The 25,696-nt window shown below is 39.3% G+C and overlaps 1 protein-coding gene across 3 annotated transcripts in view; it reads right to left on the reverse strand.

Annotated features, from left to right (window-relative positions):
* The window catches only part of CMC1 (C-X9-C motif containing 1), a 71,761-nt gene extending 56,280 nt beyond the window's left edge, over window positions 1-15,481 (reverse strand). Inside the window, exon 1 of one of the 3 annotated variants that reach the window (XM_019745228.3) lies at window positions 15,237-15,481. In XM_019745228.3, coding sequence (XP_019600787.2) covers window positions 15,237-15,459 — 223 coding nt within the window. In that variant the 5' untranslated portion in view covers window positions 15,460-15,481. The remainder of the gene's footprint in view (window positions 1-15,236) is intronic. The other 2 variants (XM_074312732.2, XM_074312728.2) reach the window with 2 other exon arrangements.
* Window positions 15,482-25,696: the final 10,215 nt, after the last annotated feature.

The raw sequence follows: 25,696 nt of genomic DNA on the forward strand, positions 1-25,696 counted from the left end.
AACACTACACCAGATGTTGCTGTGAAGGCATTTTGTAGATGTTAAATCTACAATAAACTGACTTTACGTAAAGGAGATTATCCCAGATAATCTGAGTGGGCCTGATTCAATTAGTTGAAAAGTCTTGAGAACTGATATTTTCCTGAAGAATTCCACCTGTGGACTGCAGCTTCAGCTCAAAACCAAGAGTTCCAAGGCTGTCCTTCCTGACAGCCTGACCTGCCCTACACATTTCAGACTTAACTAGCTCCCACAATCACATACAAGGATGGACAATTAAGTTTGCAAACTCATCCTAGAAAAAGTGTTCCATACATCACTGCTGAATATCACTACAGTCACCTTCTAAGTACTCCGCTTGGGAAGCTCTGCACTGACATCAGTGCCTAGTCCACCCTTCAGAGCAATTTTGGAACCCCTTCTGCAATGACCATCAGAGCTGTCTCTGTATTACCCTTGATGTGCTGAATGCCATCAAAATGTCTTCCTTTCAACATTTCCTTTATCTTCCGGTAAAGAAAGAAGTCGGGTAAAGGGGGCCAGATCAGGTGAGTAGGGAGGGTGTCCCAATACAGTTATTTGTTTACTGGCTAAAAACTCCCTCACAGACCGTGCCGTGTGAGCTGGTGCATTGTCGTGATGCAAGAGCCATGAATTGGTGAGAAGTTCAAATCGTCTAACTTTTTCACGCAATCTTTTCCTCACTTCCAAATAATAAACTTGGTTAACTCTTTGTCCAGTTGGTACAAATCCATAATGAATAATCCCTTTGATATCAAAAAAGGTTAGCAATATCATTGCAACAAGTTCGCGAACTTAACTGTCAACCTCATAAGCCAATTATCTTGCCATGTATGTATGTATGTATGTATGTATGTATATATACACATCCTACTTGTTTTTGTGGTAGAACTCTGACTGATATGCCACCTATCAGGGACTGGATTTTAGAGAGTGTATGTGTGCATACATGTATGTGTAAGAGAGACAGACACTGATGGAGTTTTACCTAATGATTCAATTTTCTAAGAGTTGTTTATTTATTCTTGAGTCAGCTGCAGTTTTAATAAGTTTACATTTCTCAAGGAAACCATCCATTTCATCTAAATTTTCAAAATATGAATATGAATATGCTCACATGATTTTTTTCTCTTTACCACACCTATAGTTGTATCCCAATTTCCATTGCCTACGTCAGGGGTCGACAGTTTTTTCTCTTAAGGACCAGCATGCACATATTTTAAGCTTTACAGGTGATACACCATCATGTATGTCCCTTTTTTTTTGTAACGACCCTTTAATAATGTTACTAACCATTTGTAGCTTACAGGCCTTAACAGATTTTTCTCGGGCTATAGTTTGCTGAATTCTAGCCAATACTATTTATTTATGCCTTCTTTTTTTCCTTAGCTTTGCCAAAGCTGCTATAAGATGAAAAAAAGAATACTGGGTTTATAGAAGGAACTGGGAAGTAAAGATGGAGATAAAAAGATAGACTGGGAGGGAAACCCTGCAAGACAGGTGGGGCCTGACCGGATGAAGGGAAAGGAATGATTTAAGGGGGCTCCGAGTGAAAAGATGTGACGACTCATTGAGATGGGGAACACAGAAGAAACACCAGGTGGGAGAGGAATTCAGTTGTGGACATGCTGAATTTGAAATGTCTGTGGGACATTCTGTGGGGTGGAAAGCTGATGTCTACTTGAAGAGAAAATAATGAAACTGGGACTTTCTCCACACACTTTTTTTCTCCTTGTCGATAGCATAAATCACCATTAGGCATTAGTAATAGTATAATTACTGAACAGATTAGAAGAAATACTGTGATATATATACTATTTTATAAAATCAACTTCAAAATGTTACCTCTTCCTTTCATTTATATCATTTTAATCTATACAATGTATTCTCATGAACCTATTATTTGCTCTATAAATCTTGCAGTGGCCTTAGATAACTAAAGCACTAATTTTTTGGATCCGTTCCCTAGATACAGATGTAGCTCTTTAGTACTGAACCATTTTTCCCTAAGTAAATTATAAGCGATATTTACCTACATTATGAATTTGAGGTTATAATATTCCTCTGTAAACACCTTAAAATTGTATGCAAGAACTACGGCTGATCATTCTAAAACCTCCTAAGGCAAAGAAACAATTCTAGGGTCACATTAATATTGACTTAGATTTTCCAAACTCTTAAGTGTTAAATCAGAAATAACAGACCTAAAGATACGTAAACAAATTCTGCTAAAGATGTTTCCATTTGGTAGCATACCAACCACTAAACATCACCTATTAATTAGTAATAATTATGATTCTATACACATTTCTGAGCTACCTTCAACACTAAAAAGATTGTCGACATGGCATTTTTAGTCATAAAATTACAGAATGATTCCCTTAATGTCAATGTGATGCATATATGTTATATATTTGCACAAGAGCCTGCAAAAAAAATAAATAAATAAATTTTGAGAGTTTGCTACGATATAGTCACATGAATTTATACTGAGATAAAGAATCAGGATAATGGCACCAGGAAAAATTTCCAAAGCTCTAACGTCTCAACATTCTATCATCACCTGAAAGTCAATTTTCACCTTTTTCACTGGCTGAACTTGTTAGTTCAGATTTTGCTTTGGGGCTCACGTGTTCATGCAATATGGCAGCACTAAATTATAAGGCTACTGACAACAGTACTTGTTATGAATCTGCAAAGATTAACAGTGAAACAAATGAGAAAGTTACAGAATCTTTCATTGGAAAGAAGTGACACCTGAAGAGCAAGGTATGCTTTTTCAATAATGAAAATTTTTTAACTAATTTGATTCTTTAGATAATGCCACGTCTTTTAATTTTAACTTCCTAGTTTCATTTATTTGCTCCTGGAGACAATTCCATGCTACTGGAGGGAAAAGAAAAATGCTTCTAGTAAATTTGCAACAGTGTTTTTACTAGCAACAGTTTCTATCTTTACTAGTTACCAAGTTTCAAGATGAAGGGTCCCAGGCAGACTGGCCTCCTGTGTGCAATAGAATCACTACCTTTACACTATTTCCCACCAGGAAGCCAAGTAGACACCAGCTTTCCTCAATGGCACAAGATATGGATGCTCCTGAGCAGATTTGCATGTGCTCACGAGCTTGTTCATATCTCCTTACTATAACCACAGTGTAAAACGAGGAAGGGAAGAAGGGTAAGCAGAGGTACTTGGACTGGGAAAATTAAGATAGTGATCAGTGTTCCTTTTACCTTCTTCCCTTCAACTCATACGTGAACTGACACAACAAAAAGAAAGAGGAGAGATTACAGCCCCCCCCCCACACACACACACACAAAATATTCCAGCCTGCCTGTTTATGAAACCTCAAGATGAGGACAATAAATGCCTTAAGGTCGTAACAGCCCTCTCTGATAAGTGTTTTGATTCTATTTTGCACATGAAGAAGTGGACGCTCACAGAGATAAAACAGCCCAAGCCTCTGATAAAACAGCAATGTCAAGATCATGTAACGCAGTTCCCACATCTTCCTCCAGGACACTACTACACACCTAAGATGGTGGCCTAGTTAAGGGGATTTTAGCAAACCAGGTTATGTGAGCTTCCATAGTTATGAAGCATGAAAACAATCCTTAAATGATAGGACTGGCTTGTTTCAGAAGCATCATTTTGAACAAGCAAAATTCACAACTGCACAGTTCTCATGTTTTGATCAGAAAGTAAAGTGAAATGGAATTCTGATTCTCTGATTCATACCATGGAGAAAAATGTTCTTTAAAAAAGAAAGTAAAATAAACAAGAGGAGTGATTTGTCAGTCGGCTGAAAAATACCTTCAAAGAGAGTAAACATCAAATGTTAAGTCAATCAGTAACAATCTAATTTGTTAATAAGCTCAAACTCTTACAAAACACCAAAAGCCCATCAATAAGGTAGATACGCCTATTTCGCCTTAGCTTCTGGCTCAAATACCACCTATATCCCATAATAGTATGCTTCATTGGAACGTCTTTGTCCTGTCAGCTTCCACTGTTAATAAACACCGACTTCACACTAGATGTACACATATCCAGAAAGCACTTATTTCTTGGACCTCAGACTCTGCAGATTGTTTCGTGTGAAAACTTCCTCTTCCACCCACATTACTCAAACCAAGAAGAGGCCAGAAAGGTACAACAAATCTAAAAGTATACCAAAGCAGGAAATCAACTTATGCAATAAGACATGCCAATTTTAGAAATGTGCTGCAATCTCCACTGTGGCCATCATTTCTTAAATGAAAAGGTTTCACACTTACTTTATTTGGTAAAACTTCAAGGCAATCTTTTCTTACAATCAGTTTTCCATTGATATCTAATAGAAAATCAGCAGTGTTATGGGAGACAGTAGATACCTGAGAAAGGAATAAATGACGACATATCTGTGCCTTCTCAGCAATATATACCTGATTGTTTTCTCTCTGATGTACGTCTGGAACATGGGAGGCTATTCTCAAACCTATGAATGTTTCTCAGTGCTGTTGGCCACCCTGTCGCTACTGGATCTTCTTCATCTTATAACAGTTCACTAAATTTGTACAAAGAAACATGCATCATTCTGATAATGGAGTGGGAAAATTATTTTTATATTGAGAAGTTATTCACTTATTTCAAAGATTCAACTTTTGCTCAAATCACTCACGATACCTTTCTTGGCACGGCCTTCAGAGCCAGTGTGAGTTAACATGACAAGCAGCCCCACAGGGTCACTTTTCTGTGAGGGTAGCATTTCCCAGGATGATCATCTACCACCTTCATTAGACTGTCTTTGTCTAATCTTGGCTGAAATTCAAGTTCACCTTCTGAATAAAAATTTGCCAAAGGGAGGATATTAAGATGAATGTACTATAGACGCTGAAGGCACATTTTAAAGGAGTCTCAAAAAAATTCTGGACAGGGCCGGCCCGGTGGCGCAGGTGGTTAGAGCTCCATGCTCCTAACTCCGAAGGCTGAAGGCTGCCGGTTCGATTCCCACATGGGCCAGTGAGCTCTCAACCACAAGGTTGCCGGTTCAATTCCTCGAGTCCCACAAGGGATGGTGGGCTCCACCCCCTGCAACTAAGGTTGAACCCAGCACCTTGAGCTGAGCTGCCGCTGAACTCCCAGATGGCTCAGTTGGTTGGAATGCGTCCTCTCAACCACAGGGTTGCCGGTTCGACTCCCGCAAGGGATGGTGGGCTGTGCCCACTGCAACTAGAAACGGCAACTGGACCTGGAGCTGAGCTGTGCCCTCCACAACTAGGACTGAAAGAACAACTTGAAGCTAAACAGCACCCTCCACAACTGAGATTGAAAGGACAACAACTTGACTTGGAAAAAAGGCTTGGAAGTACACACTGTTCCCCAATAAAGTCCTGTTCCCCTTCCCCAATAAAATCTTTAAAAAAAAAAAAAAATTCTGGACAATGGTAATAATACTGGAAAAAAAAATATGAATGTTCCAAAGTAAAGATCTGCTGCTCTACCTTTAGTGGCAATCCCACAAGGTTCTATTTTTAAAGATGGTGTTTATTATGCTGAGTTCTCAGTGCTCGTCTCCATCTCCAAATCTACTCTGCCCACATTTTTGAGCATCTATTGGTAATTTCCAAGTACCACCAGCATTGCAATTTCAACTTAAAGTTTCTACAATTTAAATCTTCATCCTGCCATCCCAGTGGTTATGTTATCCAACTTACCTCAAAAAAAAAAACAAAAACAAAGTTAGCTTATATTTGTGTAGTACACAGAAGCTGCACAATAAATATGTGCAGAAGGAAGGAAGGTTGGTAGGAGAATCTGTGTTTATAAACATCACATGCAGCAGCTTTTATGAAAGAGCTGAGGTTCAGAAAATTCAAAGCAACCTTGCAACATGACCCAGCAAATAACTAGTAGTACAGTTAAACTCCAGCTCAACCATCTTCTACCTCTTATTTGCTAATCAAAGTTTGCTTACTTAAAATCAGACTCAATACTTGTTCCATCCCAAAGTTCTCCCTGACCCCAGAACCTGAAAGTGAGTTCTCCTTCCTCCAAGACTTTGTGTGCTCCAATGCTTTGTCTCTTATCACATCTGGACTTAAGACATATCGCATCCCACTATCTGTGCTGTCTTCTCCTGATAACAGTGGTTGCTCTGGACTGAACTGTGTCCCCATCCCCCACCCCCCATATTCATGATGAAGCCCTAAATCCCAATATGACTGTATTTGGAGATTGGGTTTTTCAGGAGGTTAAAGTTAAATATGAGGTCATATACAGAGGACACTAATCAGACAGGTGGCCTTCTAAGGAGAAGGTCCAGCAACAGAAATCACTCAGCACCTTGATCTTGGACTTCCCAGCCTCCAAAACTGTGCAAAAGAAATTTCTGTTGTTTAAGCCACCCAGTCTATATGGTATGTTGTTATCGCAGCCCGAACAGCCTAAGGCAGATTCTGGTACCAGAAGTTCTCAATTCTGGCTGCATCTAACAACCGCCGAGAGGGCTTTATAAGTCTGATGCCTGCGCCCCACCACAGACCAGTTAAATCAGAAATGCTGGGGTAAAACTCAAGCATTGGTATTTTTAAATGTTCCCCAAATAATTCTGATATGCAGCTAGACTTAGAAGCACTGAATGAAATTTAAGTTTAATGAGGTGAGAGACCATGTCTAATTCATCTCTATAATTCCCTCTAACTTCTAGCATATGGTGAATATTCAAATGAAACTGTTTAATAAATGACATATATTTAAAGAATTTCAATATTTGATAATTAGATATTCATTCTGTTAATCAATATTTATTAGGCACCTACTATGTACCAATCACTATGCTAGGGATTGTATATACAATGAGTAAGACAGGCAGAGTCCTTATTCTGCAGCATAAACATTTAAAACACTATATTTCAATTAAGCATGCTTAGTTAATGAACATATCCTTTGATCTTTAAAAACCTCCCAGTAACAGTTCTTCAGCAAAAATACAGTGAGGGAGAGTAAACGCCACATTCTTAGTTTATTTTTTCCTTCAATCTCCTTACTTAAAAATGTAAAAATATAATTGGGGATGGTGCAGAGATGGGTAATTTGGGAATGAATGTTCTGATTTGGGCACAGTTTGGTACACTTATAACAAGTATAAGGTAGTATTTTTCTCATGTTAGACATCAATAAACCTAGAGATTTTTCCAAATATGCTATTAACACCCCTATACAAAAATAACGATACTAATCCAGTAAATGAAACATAAGCTTAAAGTTATTTTTTCTGTGATGACCTTTCATGTGCTGAGTCAAGAACCCCATGAGACCAATTGCAAGTATTTACAATCATAAAAGTTTAAGGCTTAAAGCAGCCTTAGCAGTTAAATTATCTGATATATTTACTTATAAACAAATTATTTGGTATAGCTCACTCTCTCTACCCTTCCTCCTCAAACCTTAGATTACAGCATTTAGAATACTCTAGGAGCCTCAGGTTAATGACAGAGTCCGAAACAAGAAATCAGTCCCGCTGCCTCTCAAATTCAGTTCAGTGCTGTTTCCAAAGCAGTGCAGGGTCTCCCCGGGTTGGTGGGCAACTTCTTCCGGTCTAGGTGTAATTAACTGGCCTATCCTTTCTAACCACCCAGTCTCCAATACATTTAAAGAGGTGAACTCACATGAAAAATATCGACTGTTTACTACACACATGGACTATTCCCATTTTCCACACCATGTTTTTCTTCATCTAATTATTTAACAGATACAAACACAGCACATCTCTACTGTAGGCTTCATTTTATTTTTCTCAAGGAAATACTCTAGATCCTGAATGAAAGAAACTCTATACCCAGGTTATTTGATATTTTGGTGTTTTTTGTGGTGTTTTTTTTTTTAATTGCAATTATTGTTTAAAATATGTTTGAAAGATTAGGGGTGGTGGCAATCAGGAAAAGCCTCCTATGAAACTGATTTTAAAGTAGGGAGTGAAAAATGAAGAAGAATTAGACAGATGTGGAGATGGGGAAGAGAGGGAAAATCCCACAAAGTAGGAACAGCATGTCAAATCGCCTAGAGGCAAAAAAAAACAAAAAAAAAAACCACAAAGTACAGTTTGTTATATGTTAAGTATATCTTGGTCCAATGTTATTCAAACTGTTTTATCAAACCCTACAATACGTTACATCTGGATGCAGTACACACACCTGTGTGTATGCATACATCTGTGCAAGTACCCCTGCCCGCTTGACTTGACACTATCTGAACTCTCACTACCCAAACTAAGGTCCCTAATAGATTCATATTAATTAGTTTTAGGGCAGAGAAGTGTGTGCCTCCTGTAGGAGAGAACGCTGAAGCATTCAACCTGCAGCCTCCTCAGGACCGCCCTTGGGCATGGGACCACGTGCAGTGTTCCTCGCTGCTGCCCCATCTCCCAACTCCTGCAGTGGCCAGTGACGGACAGATGGCACAAAACCCCGCTCCCTGCCTCCAAACCAGGACAAACCTTGTACTTTGTTGTGTACCCGAGCTGATTTGGCTGAGACAGGCATTCCCTGAAAATACGTCCTTACTCAGCTTCCTCTCCTGCCTTCTGCTATTCCCCTCACTCCTGCACAGGTTTTTTCCTTCATTCATAAATCACTCTCATGTGAAACACCCAGGCCTAGCTACCGTGTTTCCCCGAAAATAAGACCTAGCCAGACAATCAGCTCTAATGCGTCCTTTGGAGTGAAATGTAATATAAGACCCGGTCTTATATATTAATTTTTGCTTCAAAAGATGCATTAGAGCTGATTGTCTGGCTAGGTCTCATTTTCAGGGAAACAGGGTAGGTACCCAGACCAAGCGCCCAGATCTTGTTCTCTAATACTGTGCCCAAATAAATGGAACCAGAGCTAATCAGAGAAAGGAATAAGTAATCCTATGGATGAGCCAGGGTAGGTACAAGATGAGCCAGGGACATCTTGTGTGAGAAAAAAAGAAAATACGCCCCACAGTGATGGGAGCACAGCATAAGGACCCAGAAACTAGCTTGAAGGAACTCTCACTGGCCAAACCTGGGGAAATGTGAGCACCCAAATAATTATATACGCTAACAAATTATAAACCATTGAAAAAATAGGAATTCATGAGTCCACGCCAATAATAAATCTATAAATAAGATGTAAGACATCTTGCTTATGGCAAAATGTCAACAACCATCTAATAAACATGGAGAGAATACTGGAGGTAGAAAAATTACTATTTTGCAACCAACACAGGAAAGACTGAATAAGGCAAATATCATCAACGAATGCTAAATCAAAGGGGAAATTTTGATGAGGACCAGACATTGACATGATCTTAGTCTCCCCAAAGATTACTTATTAATTGCAAGAGAAGAAAAACAGCAAAAATTTTGGACAAGACCTTGACTGCATGATCAAAATTAATACCACCTACGAGGGACAGAAACACATCTCGTGCTTCCAAATATGATACCCTGAGAAAGACACATCACCATGTGTGCAGTATTTGGCTGAGAATGCATAACCTAGATCTAACCGAGTCAGACGAACACAAAATGAGGAAAGTTCTACATGTCGCTCCCTTACCTAAAAACTAGCATTGTCTTCTCATCTTTGTTAGGATAAAATTCAAGTGCCTTGAAATGGTTTACAGGACATTTCACGATTGACAACTCAAACCCCTCCACTGCCACAGCACACACTCCTCTTTGATCTCAACCCTTCTCTTTCTCAGGCTCTTTGCTCAAGCCAATGTTTCTCAAATTTCACAGAACAACCCATTTAGAGGATTGTTCCAGTGAATCCAGTGAAACAAAAACAATGTATTTTCTAGCACAAGTACACTTTGAGTTTAGAAATACATAAAATGTCGAAGTTGAACAGATTTCTGTCTCTGAACTACCAATATAATTCATGTCCAAGAAGATTCTGTAGAGATACAGAAGTAATAATAAAACCAAATTTCTCTAGTCAACTACATATAACCTTCTACATTATCAATCACAAAATGTTCAGGGCAAAAAAAGGTTCTTCAAATCTGTTTAGATGTCTAACTTAAAAAGTAAAAATTTCCGGGCCAGCCCGGTGGCTCAGGCAGTTAGAGCTCCATGCTCCTAACTCCGAAGGCTGCCGGTTCAATTCCCACATGGGCCAGTGGGCTCTCAACCACAAGGTTGCCAGTTCGATTCCTCGAGTCCCGCAAGGGATGGTGGGCTGTGCCCCCTGCAACTAGAAACGGCAACTGGACCTGGAGCTGAGCTGCGCCCTCCACAACTAAGACCGAAAGGACAACAACTTGACTTGGAAAAAAAAAGGCCTGGAAGTACACACTGTTCCCCAATAAAGTCCTGTTCCCCTTCCCCAATAAAATCTTAAAAAAAAAAAAAAAGTAAAAATTTCCAGTAAATATAAGAGCTAGTACTAAGTGCTAGTACCCCTAAAACTAATCTACCTACATTCCCTCAGAAACCACTAAAACAACCCCGGCAGCCCAAATACTCCAAGAGCTATGTACACTTTATGACATCCTTCCAAGATACATACATTGTACTTTAAACATCTACTCAAGCAATGTGATGAAATTCCTAACCCCACTTTCCACCCCATGAGCCCTATCACCGTCCCATCTTCCTCCCCTAATTCAATTTCTGGGGGGAAAAAACACCAATGAAAGGAAAGGGGCAGAGACGGGGACACACACACTCAGACACACACAGAGAGATTTAAGGAAACCTCTCATGCTGTCATTGCCCCACTGTACAAAAGTAGAAAACAAATCCACATTGACAGGGGGAAGGACAACTTCCTACCCTGCTGAAAGAGGGAAAGATAGAGGGGAAAAGAAGGGAGAATGGAATCTCTTCTAGTTACCAGAGAAAGTCAGAAATAAAAATTATCAGGCCTAGTTCCTGTGAGTTGTCATCTGGGAATGTAATCATTTCAGAAAATGTATCTACAATCTGGAGACAGCAAACGCCTACCTGGGTGTTCTTTCAGGACAAGCACTGGGCTTGACTTTCCATTACTGGGCTGTTTTACAACTTGTTAGGTGCAGTTTCACTTCTAGAATTTTGTCGAATAGAGATAGAAATAATTTCTGACCAGTGGAAAAGATAACAACAAAGATTCGTTTATGGCCCTGTTGCAAATTAACCATTTTTATCTAAGCCAGTAATGTATGAAACTGTCTACGGTACGTAGCTAGGTTCTCAAATGTTTTTTGAATTGTTTTTACATTTTACTGATTCCCTCACTAATTAACAAGTTGAAGAAAACTTTCAACAAGTACTCATTTTCTATTTGCATGAGTAATTAAATAATTTTACCCTTTTGAAAATGCTACTTTAACAAGAACCACTTTTAACATTGTTTCTATAGATGACCGTGGGTTATACATTCAAAATAAACCACTTTTTAATTTTTCAATGACCTACGTTTTACTGGATTTTTAAAATGTATAATATTTGTAAAAAGACTTATAAACTGATAAAGAAGCTCTAACTTGGACTAAGACTCACTTATGCTGAAATCCTACTACTGGAGAAGGAGCTATACTGTGTATTTCTCAATCATTACTATACAATCAAAGGTCCTATTTATGGCTAAAGATGTAAAGAACTTCTTCTGAAAATAGGAAGAAGATTAAACTTTCAAACAAAGCTGAAAAACTAGTCAATAAAACTGGAAGAGTTCAGAACGGTGGTTCTGCTCTACTCTGCATATTATATTGTCTATGGAATATTTTAAAATGTCAGAGCCTGGGGCAAATTAAATCTGAATATCTGGGAATACAACCTAGACACTGGTATTTTTTAAAAATTTAGTCTCTCTCCACAGCCACTTTTCCTGGGTATTTTGGATTCTCTCTAGCTTTTTTTCTCTGCACTCAAATAGTAGAGAAAATAATGAACATAATTATGGTTGATCAACTTACAGAAAGTACTGTTATTTCCTTTACGTTAACAAAAAGAAAAATAGTTTAAATAAAACTACATAAAAGTATGTAACCTGCAGTTCATTGCTAGGTACAGAGTTTCTTGAGAAAAATGGACCCTACAGTTACTTAAAAGTTACTGTCAAATGAAGATCAAACTTGTACAGAAACTTCAAAAAATGTAATATAAACAAATGAGAAAACAAATTTTGCTATATAAACCTCATTTGGCATAACTATCTACTCAGTATGGGCACATACCATTGTGGACTGTAAAAAGAAATATTTGCAAGAGAAACATCAAAATGTGAACCTATGCTTCAACTTACGAACCAAACAAAAATAAAATAAAAACAAAAAAGTGGCTTCAATATGTTAGTATTCTGGAATTTAAACAGATAAGGAATTGTTTCTAAAACTCTTCCTAATCGCTGACCCCACTTTCTTTTTCCATTCCAATCTTGCTTCCATCCCTGCTTCTGTCAAAGTTTCCAATGATCATGTTGTTAGATTTGACTATTACCATCCACCCAGCTGCTTAAGTAAAAAACCTAGGAATTATCCTTAATGCCTCCGTTTCCCTCACAGCCTTTATTCAATGCAACAGCAGGTCCTGACAATTTCTACCACCTCTTACTCTGTCTCCCTGCTTCCACTCAAGATTCCTCTACAATGCATGTTACCACTGCAGCCAGAGTAGTAAAGACATAAATTGTTAAAATTTTAAAATTACCTTATGCCTCTTTAAAAGCCTCCAAAAGCTTTTGATAACATCCAAGAAAGTCCAAACACTTTCTTATCATAGCCTTCAAGCATATACCTCCAGCCTTCTTTCCCAGCATCTTTCCTGATGGATCTCCACACTCTAGCCCTCATTCCGTCAAATATTTTAAGCATTTGCGACATTGACTGCCTGGCATACTCTTTCCCTACCTCTTCACATGACTGTTTCCCGTTGTCCTTCAGATTCCAATCCAAATAACACTTCCTCATAGAGCTCTTCATTGACCCACTCTATCAAAAGTAGTGCTCTTTCCACCACCTACCATAGGACACTGCTTATCTCTTTCATAATGTTTATCAAAGCAGTGTAAGTGTGTGTCTATGGGGAGGGGGAGGTGGCTGTTGGTCTTCTTCTAAAACTAGATACAAGCTCTATTTGGAGCCAGGGAGCAGGGATCTTGTTTGTCCTCTTTACCTTTCCTAGGGCCTAGAAAATATGACATACGAGGTCTGACAATTAAGTTCGCCAACTTGTTGCAACAATGTTGCTAACCTTTTTTGATATCAGAGGGATTATTCATTATGAATTTGTACCAACTGGACAAACAGTTAACCAAGTTTACTATTTGGAAGTGCTGAAAGGCTGTGTGAAAAAGTTAGACGACATGAACTTTTCGCCAACAATTCATGGCTCTTGCATCACAACAATGCACCAGCTCACAAGGCACAGTCTGTGATGGAGTTTTTAGCCAATAAATAGATAACTGTATTGGAACACTCTCCCTACTCACCTCATCTAGCTCCCAATGACTTCTTTCTTTACTGGAAGAAAAAGAAAATACTGAAAGGAAGACATTTTGATGACAGCTCTGATGGCCATTCTAGAAAGAGTTTCCAAATTACTTTGAAGGGTGGACTAGGCACTGGAATCGGTGCATAGCTTCCCAAGGGGAGTACTTCGAAGTGACCATAGTGATATTCAGCAATGAGGTATGTAGCACTTTTTCTAGGATGAGTTCGCAAACTTAATTGTCAGACCTTGTATAATGGGCCCTGGGCATGTAGTTGTTTAATCAATACTCAAATGGTGGCAGGGTCTACACACCTGTAGTGCTGGACTGAAAAGGAAGTTATCTGAGTTCCACCAGACTTGGTTCTACCAGCAATTAGCTGTGTGGCCGTGGGCATGCCACACCACAAGACTGGAGTGGGTTAAAAGTCTCTGGACAGTAAGAAAGTGGAGACAAATATGAAGATTTTTTTCTAAATGTCCTTGTCTGTCTAAATTTAAGAATGCAGACATAGAAAAGCCTTTAAGCTCTCCGAGTCTGTTTTCTCATCTGTGCGAGATTACTTCAAATGTCACTTCCAGCTCAGAAATACCGGAATTATATAGGCCTCAATCTACTTTCCAGTCTGAACTTATCCACCCCTTACTGACACCCCTCCTACCTTACTAATCAAACCAAGGTATTCACCCTGCAACCAAATGTCACATAGCATATTTTATACTGCCTATGCATTTGCTCATTCTGCCACATCTTCTCCAGCTTCACTAGAAATGCTGTCCTTCAACGCCCAGATCAGCTGTTAACTGTTTCGCCAAACCTGATCCAATCACCTGGCCCAATACTAGTATGATCATTGTGTGTTCCCGAAATTCTATTATGCTTCGAATTCATTTATCCTCTCTCAGCCTCAGTTTCCTAATCTGTAAAACGAAGATCATAGTATCTACCACACCACATGCATACTGGAATTACATAGGCCTCAATCTACTGAGACAATTGAGACCCCTTTGCTTGATAATAGTGTTCAATAAATGTATTATTTGTCAGCTACAAATATTTTTTTTTCTTTCTCGAGGGCCACCAAAGTAACTTTTTCATTGCTGAATCTCCATAGGTTCGAAGCATTTCTCCAATGCTTTGAGTTTTCATATCCATACAATGAAAGGAATGGACTACACCAATTACGATTCCCTCCAAAAATGACGTTCTCATAACTATACTCTTACATGAACGTCCTAAAGCAAACATGCCTCAGGTGAGCTTCCTCCGTAAGGACGGGAATTCTAGGGGAACAAATTACTGCTGTGAATGGAGGTGGGGTGGAAGCATTTAAGTTAAAATAACGTTGATGAAGACTTTGGGGATCCTTTCCAAAGAAACTGCCTCTTGCTACAGCGATGGATCCTTTGTATTGTTTTTAAGTTGGCCTACAGATATTTAAAGCAGTCTGTGCCCCAAAGGGGAGAAAAACAAGATGCCGATGAAGAAACCAGTCCCATCAAGGAGGCACATGTTGGTAAACCACATACGGCCGAGAGCTTGGACAAGAACCCAACGCCTTTCACCGACCCCGAACCCCAAAGAGCTGGGAGACAACCGATGGCCGCATGGAAGAAGCTGGGGCTGGTCATAAACTCTCAGGCAGCTGGCCAGGCGGGAGAAGACGTCTGCGGAAGCAGTGCAGCCTCAGAGCTCGGCACCTTTCCCAGGCGGGCCCCCAACCCGCAGGCCTGCGGTTACAGACCCGAGCGGAGACTCTTCAACAACCCCCGCTTCCCGCCCGCGTACCTGCCGGGTCGAGCGCCATCTCGGCGACAGAGGAAGGCAGCCGCCTGGCCGCTCCCGGGCAGGGGGCGGGGAAGGGAGGAGCCTGGGCTGGGCTGCACGTGCGGATGCCCACAGCTTTCCCGAGGAGGAGGACAAGGAGGAGGAGCGGGGGGAGGAGCGCGGTGCCCTTCGCAAAGCGCAGCAGGTCCCTTTCCCTTTCCCAGTTGCTACTTCCGCCGCCCATAGCGCCTGCGCCATCGTGGCCCCGCCCCTAATCCTGTAATGAGTGGAACGCACTTCGCAGTGGGAATGACTGGGAAGGGGGCGTGGCTGCGCACTCCTTGGGGGCGGAGCCGTCTCAGAAGACCTGCGCAGACTCGCTTTGGGCGGAGCTGAGGCACCCGCTAACCCGCCCGGGTTTGGGGTGACACAAACAGGAGCTGTGAGCCTTTGGGATTGTCCCCGCACCACCACCACTTTGTGACTCCAAGTCTAAGCCCCTCCTTCCACACCCAATTCGGAAAACCAAATGAATCGTCCTGCTCCTTTACTTTTCCTTTGTTCATTCATTTATAAATGTCTATTTCATGCTTGCCAGATTCCAGCCCTGGTTTTAAATACTAGAGGGAAATAATGGAATAAAAGCAAGGTCCCCATTCTCGAGAAGCACCGTGTTGGCAGAGGAGTCATATACAAGCAACACACTGTTAAATGTGATAAATGTCACACATGTGAAATGTGCACAGCCTGTTCCACCATAAAGGTGATATAGTGAGTGCAGTATCATTATTTCTCTCTCAAATCAGCAGACTGTAGCATCCCTGGAGCTTAAAATTAAAAATCAGTAGTTACAAAATAATCACGGGAATGTAAAGTACAGCATAAGGAATAGTCAATAATACTGTAATAACTAGGTATGGTGCCAGGTGGTACTAGACTTATGGGGGGTATCAGTTCATAAATTATATAAATGTCTAACCACTATGCTATACACCTGAAACTAATATAAAATAATATTGCATGTCAACTGTAATTGAAAAATAAAATAAAATTTTAAAAATTCAGTGTCTAAAAAAATTGGGCACTGGGGTACCTCTGTTTTATGAAATAATATCCTCAGGGCGTGTCGTCCAATTTGGGTGATGTTACAAATCCCGATTCTGTCAATTAAAGCTGTATGTTTTGTAAGAAAAATGAAGTAAGGTGTTAACCATCCTCCTTAAGAACCCCAACTGCCCTCTTAATAGAAGAAACTTTCTGGGTGGCAATTATGCTCATTTCCACTCACCAACCAGCCTTCAGAAATTCTTCCTTGTCATATCCACGTTTAGTAAGCTCGAACCTCCAAAGGGTGCTGTGCAGCCAGGGACAGATGGGACAGATGTTAGAAAAACAAGGAGCAGCTGCTTCATCCTACGAGGGATTTAGGGCTTTCAAAATGATCCCCTCCCCACCTACCTGCAGTCCCTCCTCCCCTGCTGCTGCTTCAGCCTGGTCAGTTGGCAGAAAAGCCGACGCAGTTGAGCAGGGCTGGGAAAGTGGGTCTCTGCTCAGCAGGTCTTCCGTTTAAGGGCCTATTTGGGCATAACGGCCCTTATTACAGCTGTAGGTTGAGGTGCCAAAGTGAAGAATTAATGTTTCACTCAGCCAGGCAGGAAATCAGGTCCTTTTCCTTGTATGCTTTATAAATGTGCTTAGAAACACACCAAACTCGTTCTGGTGCCTCTTTTATTTTTCTAGAGGTGAAGAATTTAACTTAGAAAGTCAATCTTTTTGAGGACATGAGCTGGGGTAAAAAAAAAAAAAAAAGCACAAGTCAGACACACACATATGTAACTAAACTAAATCTTCCTGTATGCAAAAGAGCATCATGGTAAAGGGGGAAATTCTGAGAGCTTTAGTCCAAGTATCTAGGTCTCTGAACCTGAACCTGCATCACAACCTATTAGCTTTCTGACTTGAATAACTTCCAACATTTCTCCAGACTTTAGTTTCTAATTTTCAAGGTTGTTGTGAGAAATAAATGTGATATCATATAATACTGTTTCAGTATTTGAAGGACAATGTCTATAGTTTTTGCCATAACTGAGTATCACTTGAACCACTTATTTAATGTTTTTATTTAAATCAACTCACTTTTTAAAAAATTTAAATGGGCACTATCCACTTTAGCCTTATCCTAAGCAGTAAATATCTGTAAAATCATGGATTTTGTGTGTCCCATAAAATGGACTGCTAAACATGTGAGAAGCACTAGGAAAAATAACACCTCAATGCCTGTTACATAATAGTGTATCCTCTCCTCTCTCATACTAAACCACATCATTTGGAAGCAAAGTCTTTACAATCTAACTGGGAAACATAAGCCTTTTTTTAAAAAAAATGTGAAATCATAGAAATTTAAGCAGCAACTCAAAACAGAAGAAATTTCTTAAGATATCACGTTATTAGTAACTTGATATTGCCAAAGTCTTTGGGCAATAACTGCAATAGACACATAAAGAGGGAGGAGAGCATATTGTCCTGGAAATTAGGAACTATGTATTATCCAACCATGATCCCTAGGCCTTGGACAATATCTGTTACCTAAAGGCCTCCCAGTAGCCTTTCACAAAGGATTAAATGCCAGGCTGATTAGGAAAGATTGCAAAGGAGAGGTAGAAATTATGGTTGGCCAGGTAGCCTGGGTAAGCACAGAAGAAGGCATGTCATGCTAGAAGAAAAACAAGAACAAAAGCATCTTGGTTTGTCTAGGATTTGAGATGTTATTGAAGGATAGGTGGGACGCAGAAAAGGGCGGTACGTAAGGAATGGAAACACATGAGCAGCAGTGTGGGGGGTGAAAGCACAAGGCTACATGGCAGACATATAGGGGGCAATGCCTGAAGCTACTTTCATGTGTTTGGGTATTTGGGAAGGTAGGGTAGATGAAAATGAGACTGAAATATGTTAGAGGAGGCCAGATTCCCAAAGCTTTAAACAGGCTGAGGGATGTTTGAAGTAGTTATTATAGGCAGTCAGTAGCTGTTGAAGGTTAACAAGTAGAAAAATGGCATTGTGGTCAAAGTGATGTTTTCTAAAGATTTTCTGCAGGATAGATTTAAGGGGTAAAGAGAGAGCCAGGAGGTAAGCAGAACAGCAAGAAGGCTATTGTAGTAGGTCAGGCTGATCCCAAACAACCTGAACTAGAATATGTAGAAATGTAAACAGAAAGAATGAATGTGAGAGTAATTGCAAAGGAAAATCTATACAATTAAACTTTGGAGAGTAGAACAAGGAGTCAGGTAGAATTTCCAGGTGATTCCATTCCTTTTCAAATGTGTACAGACAAATAAGAAAATCATGGCAATACATTCATTCTTGTTTCAAATGATCTGCCCTTGATCCTCATTACTGGGAGCAATACTGAGCCAGACCAGGTAGGAGGAAGTTGCTGTAATACAAGGGAGCAAGGACAGTAGTCAATCCATAGTATTAGATACTAGTGAAGGCAAAGAAAAGTATGTAGACTAGACATTCATATTTCTTAGTCTAATATCCAAAGAATGTGCAAGTACAAATGTCTTAATAGTTTATCAAGTCAATTCTGACTACACCTAGCATTTCTTTTTTGCTCTATGTTGATATCCAGTTGGTTATTTTTACAAACTGAGGTGTTCAGTAATCCCCTGCTTGCTTCCAACACTGCCCAGATCAGAACTAAAGATTTTCCACCTGTAGCTCTGCTCTATCCTATCACTGAGCTGACGAGAATTACATTTGGAAGAACACTAGAAATGCCATCCCTGCCAGTTGATGGAGTTTGGAACTAGTTCCTGGCTAGAAGATCACTATTCAAGGGGCCCTGGTGGCCCTGACTGCTTTCTGAGCTGCATGATTTAGCCTTCAGACCCCCCCCCGCCCCCATATCGTGTGCCCTCTCCAATTTGAAAGCCCTTAGGTCCAGGTGGATATTTACATTAGTTTGCTAGGGCTGCCATAACAAAGTACACAGACTGGGTGGCTTAAACAACAGAAATGTATTTAAGTACATTTGGAGGGTAGAAGTCCAAGATCCAAGTGTCTATAGGTTTGGTTTCTTCTGAAGCACTCTTTCCTTGGCTTGTAGGTAGCCATCTTCTCCTTGTCTCTTCACATGGTCTTCTTTCTATGTGTGTATGTGTCCTAATTTCTTTTTTTTTAATGAGAAGACAATTCATATTGGATTAGGGTCCACCCGAATTACCTCATTTTAACTTTATTACCTCTTTAAAGACCCTATCTCCAAATATTCACATTCTCAAGTACTGGGCTTAGGTCCTCAACATATGAATTTTCTGAGGCACAGTTCACCCTATAACAGTCTAGTTTTTTTGGTGGTGGTGGTATTCTTTCTTGGGTTTTTTTGTTTGTTTGTTTGTTTGTTTGGTTGGTTGGTTGGTTGTTTTTGTTTGCTTGTTTGTTTTTAATAAGGACTAGAACCATTCCTTCAAACTCAAATCACTTGGCTAGAGCCCTGACAACTTGCCTCACTAACCTCTCCCCAGAGCAATATACTTTGTCCCTGTTTTCCTGGTGATTGAATAGGGCCTGCTTCACCTGGCCACTTCAGTCAGCTCCTGTTTGTCTCTCACTGCCCACATCCAACTGATCACAGCATCCGCTCAGTTCTTCCTTAACGTATCTTTATTTCATCCACACAGTCAAAATTCTTAGTCCTAGATCTATCTGCTTTTGCAGAGATGACTATAACAGCCTCCTAACTTGCTCTTTATTCCTAGACTTTTCCTCCTGCCATCATTCTTTCTAATCCATTTCACCCACAAGCGCAAATACGATCATAAAATGTCTTATATAAAATCTCTCAGTGGTTCCCGATAAAGAAAATCCAAACCCTTCCTTTTAATAAGGTTCACAAAACTCTTTATAAACTCGTTCCAGTTTACTACATCACCTTTTCATAACCAGACTCCTGTATTCTGCCATTTCCACTATATGAACTTATTTGCAACAGTATCTTAAAGAATATGTGGAGACATTTCTGTGCGCTATCCCAGAAAACAGACAAAATTCTGTGTTTAAAAATTTGAGACATTGCAGAAAGGGTAGAGGAATGAGAGGGCCTTTGTAACCAAACAGAGCTAAATTATAATTTCTCTCCGCTCCTTTTATTTTTTAACTTTTTGTATTGAGATATAACTTACATACAGAAAAGGGCACAAATCTTTGTGCAGCTGAATGAGTTTTTACATGTGTATACATTTTTGAACTACCACCCATGTCAAGATATAGAACATTACTAGTCACTCAGAATATTCCTTGATAACCCTTACTAGTCAAACAAACCCTACCCAAGAAAAGTAATAACTCTCTTGACTTCCGTGAGAATTGGTGAGTTTTGCCTGTTTTTGAACTTTATATAAATGTAATCATACAGTATATAGTCTTTCAAATCTCGCTTCTTTTGTTCAACTTTATAGCTATGATACTCACTCGTGTTGTTTTATACATCTACACATCTGCTTTCCTACTTCTAACTTATATTTGATCAATCATTTCTCCTCCTCAGCCTCAGTTTCCTCAATAACATCATCCCTGCATGATTGACTGAGATTGACAAACACTCAGAGTGGTTTCTGGCAAATAGTAACACATTCATAAATTCTAGCTTTTGTTACTGTCATGAAAATCTTTTTCTTTTAGAAAACTATTCTTTTGAACTATTACTGCACTATATTCAGGTTTTGTTGGTTTTTCGTTTTGTTTTGTTTTGTTTTAATGTAATAGTTCAAAGCTACTCTGCCTTCAGGACTGAAATGTAGGTAACAATATGTTTAAATCAGATTTATGTGAAACACCCTTCAAATGAACAAAGGAGATTTAACAGTGTGACCTATCACTTATCACGTGAGAAAAAAAGTGTGAAAAAAAATCACCTCTCACCTCTGCAGAAGGCTTTCTATATTTTATCTTTTGTTTTCACTGTGTATTGTTTTCCCGGTGGCCTCCTTTCAGACAGACTACAATTTTCTCTGGGGTCAGAGACTCTTATTCCCAAAAAATACAATAATACTAAAGATAATGATACTACTGTGACATGACTTACATGGAGTTCTCTTATCTTGGTCTTATGCAGATTCTGTGATCCTTTGTAGAACTTCTCACAAGAGCTGAAAAACTTGACAAACAAAAACAGCAGTGTTTTTTGTTTTACACTGAGTCTGAAATATAGTGAAATTCTAGTTAGATGGCCAGCTGCACTGAAAACATCACAAGGGTCTTTTGCTTAATTAGAGGAAATAAAGTCAGAAAAACTTTAGTGACTTACACCAAATGTCTCTGCATTGTTCATCTGACAGAGGACAAACTTTCTGAATTCATTATCCACAACTCCCCTAAGCTGGAGAACCTACTATGTGCTACACACTGTGCTGAGTCCTGGGGAAACAAAGATAAATAAGATGAAGTCCCTCCCCTTAAGGAACTCTAGAGTCTAGAGGGAGAGAGACATATGAATAATTACAGTCCAATATGAGAGAAGACAATGTGGGTACCTAGAGGATTAGGAAAATTATTTCTAATTACAGAAGACTTTATATAAACGCTTATATTTAAAGTAAGCCTTAAAGAATCATTAGGTATTCAATAACAGAAAGACAAATAGAGTCCTAATTGACAGCATTTTACTGACTAGGTATAGAGTGACCATCATGCCATCATGAACCACGAATACGGTTGAGCTCTATCGGATTCTATTATTTGTAGCCATACAGACAAGACCCAAGGGGGAAGAAAATCAAAAGCTGAGAATTGCTATCAAGTGTCAGTGCTTTCTCACTAGGGGTATGCCCAGACAAAATAATCCCATGTCATTGATTCTGATATCTTTTATCAGTCACGTCCGAAGCAATAAGTCCAAATGAAGACCTTCCACAAACTCAGGCCTTGGTCTTCTGTAAAGAAGAGTGCTTATACTGATGTATTTTATTAACTAGATTCTAGGTCATGGAGCCAGGGATCCCAAGGTGTGGACAGAATTTTTCCTTATAGAAATGAGGTATTTCTGTTTCTAAGTCACAGGACTCTGCTCTTTGGGGGGAGAGACTGTCTTATGCACAATTGCAGCTCTAGCATCTGTCACAGGACTTGGTATCGGGCAATGTGTTTGTTACATAAGTTCCTGTTAATGGAGACTGTAAGGGCACCATGTGAAACTAATATGGGTCACGTGGTCCATTGATTATTTCTCCTTAGCATCACTTCTATCTTCCTTCCTGTCACTAACTTCTGCTTTAATTCAGGCTCTATTTTATCCTTTCTGATCTTTGGCTAAAGGTAGGCCCAGACTCTACATGCTTTAAGAGTTGTTTTCTGGTCCAGCCACCCACTTAGGTAGAGTATAAAATACATGTTTCTGGTGTTATCTGATTGGCATCTCACTCTTCTTTAGGAAAGTGCTCCACCCCTACTTTATTATGTGGTTTCTACCAGTGTCCTCGTGTTCTTACATAACACCTCACTTTAACCATACACATTTGTCCAAGAATAGATGCCTGACCTAAAACAGGCCAACGGAGCATTGCCCTAGGAAATATCAGATGTGGGTATAAGTACACCATTTTGCCTCCTGAGGCTGAAATTGTAAAATGCAAAATATAAAAGCCATTAAGAGACATTTTAGGCAATGTAAAGAAAGCTGTCTCTAAGGAAAAGAAAAGATGATGCCCAACCAGAGAAACAGAGATTCAAGGCTAAGAAAATCCAGATGGAGTTTGAACCTCTGGATGTAGTTGCTCTGAGGCTCAGCTCTCTTCCTACCTTTCTGGGTCTTCACTTTTCTTTGAATCACCAGTTTTCTATATAGGACACAGTTTTGTACACAGCTCCAAACCCTCTCAGCCCCAACTCTTATACGTGACCACTAGTTCTTTGTAGGTTTCAAGCATCATCATGCAGGTGAAACTGGCAGCACCTTGTAACTCTTACTTGCTTTTCTGACACTATTGTCTGAAACATCCACAGGGACCCTCTCTGCTGGCACACCTATACAACCCAGAAGTGCAGGGAAGTTAAATAATGCCTGTGGGTCACCATGATCAATAGTGAATGGAATCCCGTGGATAAACGTGTCCCGCTTTTCATTCCTCTGGAAGACAGTCCTGAAGCACATTTTGTATGATACCTCCAAAATCTCATGGTCTCCAGCTCCAGTCAACTGAGAAGTGGAAAACAGTAAAACATTCCTGTGCTATCTTTTCCTCCTCCCTGGTTTCACTCTTCCCTATCCCTCACTCCTGCTCCCTGGGATTATATTCCAAAACAATCCACTTGCACACGATCTAGACTAGAAGAGCACTTGCTCATTGTTTCCCACATTTTGTTTAAACTGATTTAAGTGGGTTCCTGCTCCTTGCTACTCAAAGACATTGTCCTATGAGTAATTAATACAAAGGCTTGTAACAGTTCCCTCATTCCCCATAAAATAAGATCATACAAGCAACAGAACTGAATGGGAACACATGGAAATCTGATTCAGTTTATGTTCTTAACTCCTCCAGTGCTGTGTAAATGTTTGTCATCTTCTCTGTAACTATCAAGTTCTCTCTAACTATGCAACATGCCAATGGGAGTACATTAAAAATCCAGGCCAAAAAAAACAAAAACAAAATAAAATAAAACCCATTTTACTGTCTCCAGGATCATGCCAATCCACTATTTGCCTGTTCTTTGCTTGTTGTGAGCTGTGTCTAGGTATCAAACTTTATTTCACTGTTTATCTATTGTTGAATCTGAAAGTTGTTTCTAATTTTTCTTTTAAATTTAACACTGAAATAAATATTCTAAAAACAAAACTTTCATCTCTAGCTGATTTCTGAAGGATGATACCTAAGCAATGGAATTATTGTGGTAGTTTCTGTGGATGAATTGTCAACAATAGGTAAAGTCATTTTAAATGTATTTGCTAAATTGATACAAACAGGCATATGGTTAAAACTTATTAATTTTTATTAGTAGTGATAAATATTTTGTCTGCTTACTAGACTTTTTATTGTCCTATGAATTCCTACCATATTCTTTCCCATTTTGAATTAAGCTATTACTATTTTTCTTACTGATTTATATATTGTCTTTCTATATGAAACCATTTTCTATCCTGTTTGTGACATGTATTATAATTGTTTTTTCTTTTACTTTTATTAATAATTTGACAGATTTATACACATATGGAGTATTTTTACTTATTATTTATTCCATTATTTAATTCTTATTGATAATCCATCTCATCCTCTATATTTCTTCCATTTTCTTTTTTTTAATAGATTGTTATTTTATATTTGATTGTGGTTCTTTATTTGATTTTATTGTGGGAATTGACTATCTAACTTTACTTTTTTCCAACTAGTTAACCAATTTTTCTAAAACTATATTCCCAGACATATTTACTGAATAACCTACCTTGTACTTTTCAGTTCTTTTATCTTAAATCTATTTCTAGGCACTTTATCTTGTGCAAGTCTCCACCCATTTCTGTGACTGTGTCATAGTCTTGTCATTTCCAACTCTTAAGCTCCGGATAGGTAAAGTGAAGGTGCAAATGATGTTTTTATCTCTTCCAATTTCAGGCCATGTCTCATCACATTTCACCATTTGACTTATTAAAGGTTCAAGACAAGATCTGTGATTGGTCAGTGTCATTACAATAAGTAGTGTCACCTGCCCTGGCCATCCTGGTTCTCTGTCCACTGGCTCCTAGTTTGTGAGCAGACACATGAGGGATGGGCTTTGCAGAGCCCCTGTCCCACTCCCCAGGTTCAGCTAAAGACTCTTCACTTTCCATCCTTGATGACAGAGCACATTTATAAATATTCCTTATAAACCTGATATTGCAGCATGTGTCCCTAGGAAACAGATTTTGAGGTGGAGATTAACACATAGGAAGTTTATTAGGGAGTGCTTTGGTGGTCAATACTTTTGGAAAAGAAGGGAAAGAAACTGGGTTAGGCAGATGGAGAAGTTGAGCTGTGGTTAGTCATAGCAACAACTTAGCCAACTCCATGAGGAGCTCTGAAGCTGGGATGGCCCTTCAGAATTGTCCTGAATGGACATGAGGGGGCTAAGCTTTGTACTCCTGCATTGACCAATTATTGATAGAAGGCTACCCTAGGAAGGGGCACACTCCATGAGTGAAGCACATCTCTTTAGCAGAAGCTGTAGCACTAATGATAATTACAAATTAACATGAATTTTTGAGATTTAGTTATTATTGTCTGACCCTCTCTATATTATAAGTTCTAGGAGATAAAGGATCATGTTTGCTTTTAATCACTATTGCAGCCTTGGAACATAGCAATTTTTTTGTTGAGTACCTCACACATACAAAGCATTTGATAAATAATTGCTGAATAAATAAATGACTAGAAGAGGAAATATGATCTTCATTGTCAATATTTTACAATGAAGAGAGCAAGGCACAAAGATACAGCTGATAAATGGCAGAGCTG

This window comes from Rhinolophus sinicus, chromosome 5 (genome assembly GCF_057876585.1).
Source record: "Rhinolophus sinicus isolate RSI-liver-muscle chromosome 5, RSI-T2T, whole genome shotgun sequence".
In the NCBI taxonomy this organism is placed as follows: Eukaryota; Metazoa; Chordata; class Mammalia; order Chiroptera; family Rhinolophidae; genus Rhinolophus; species Rhinolophus sinicus.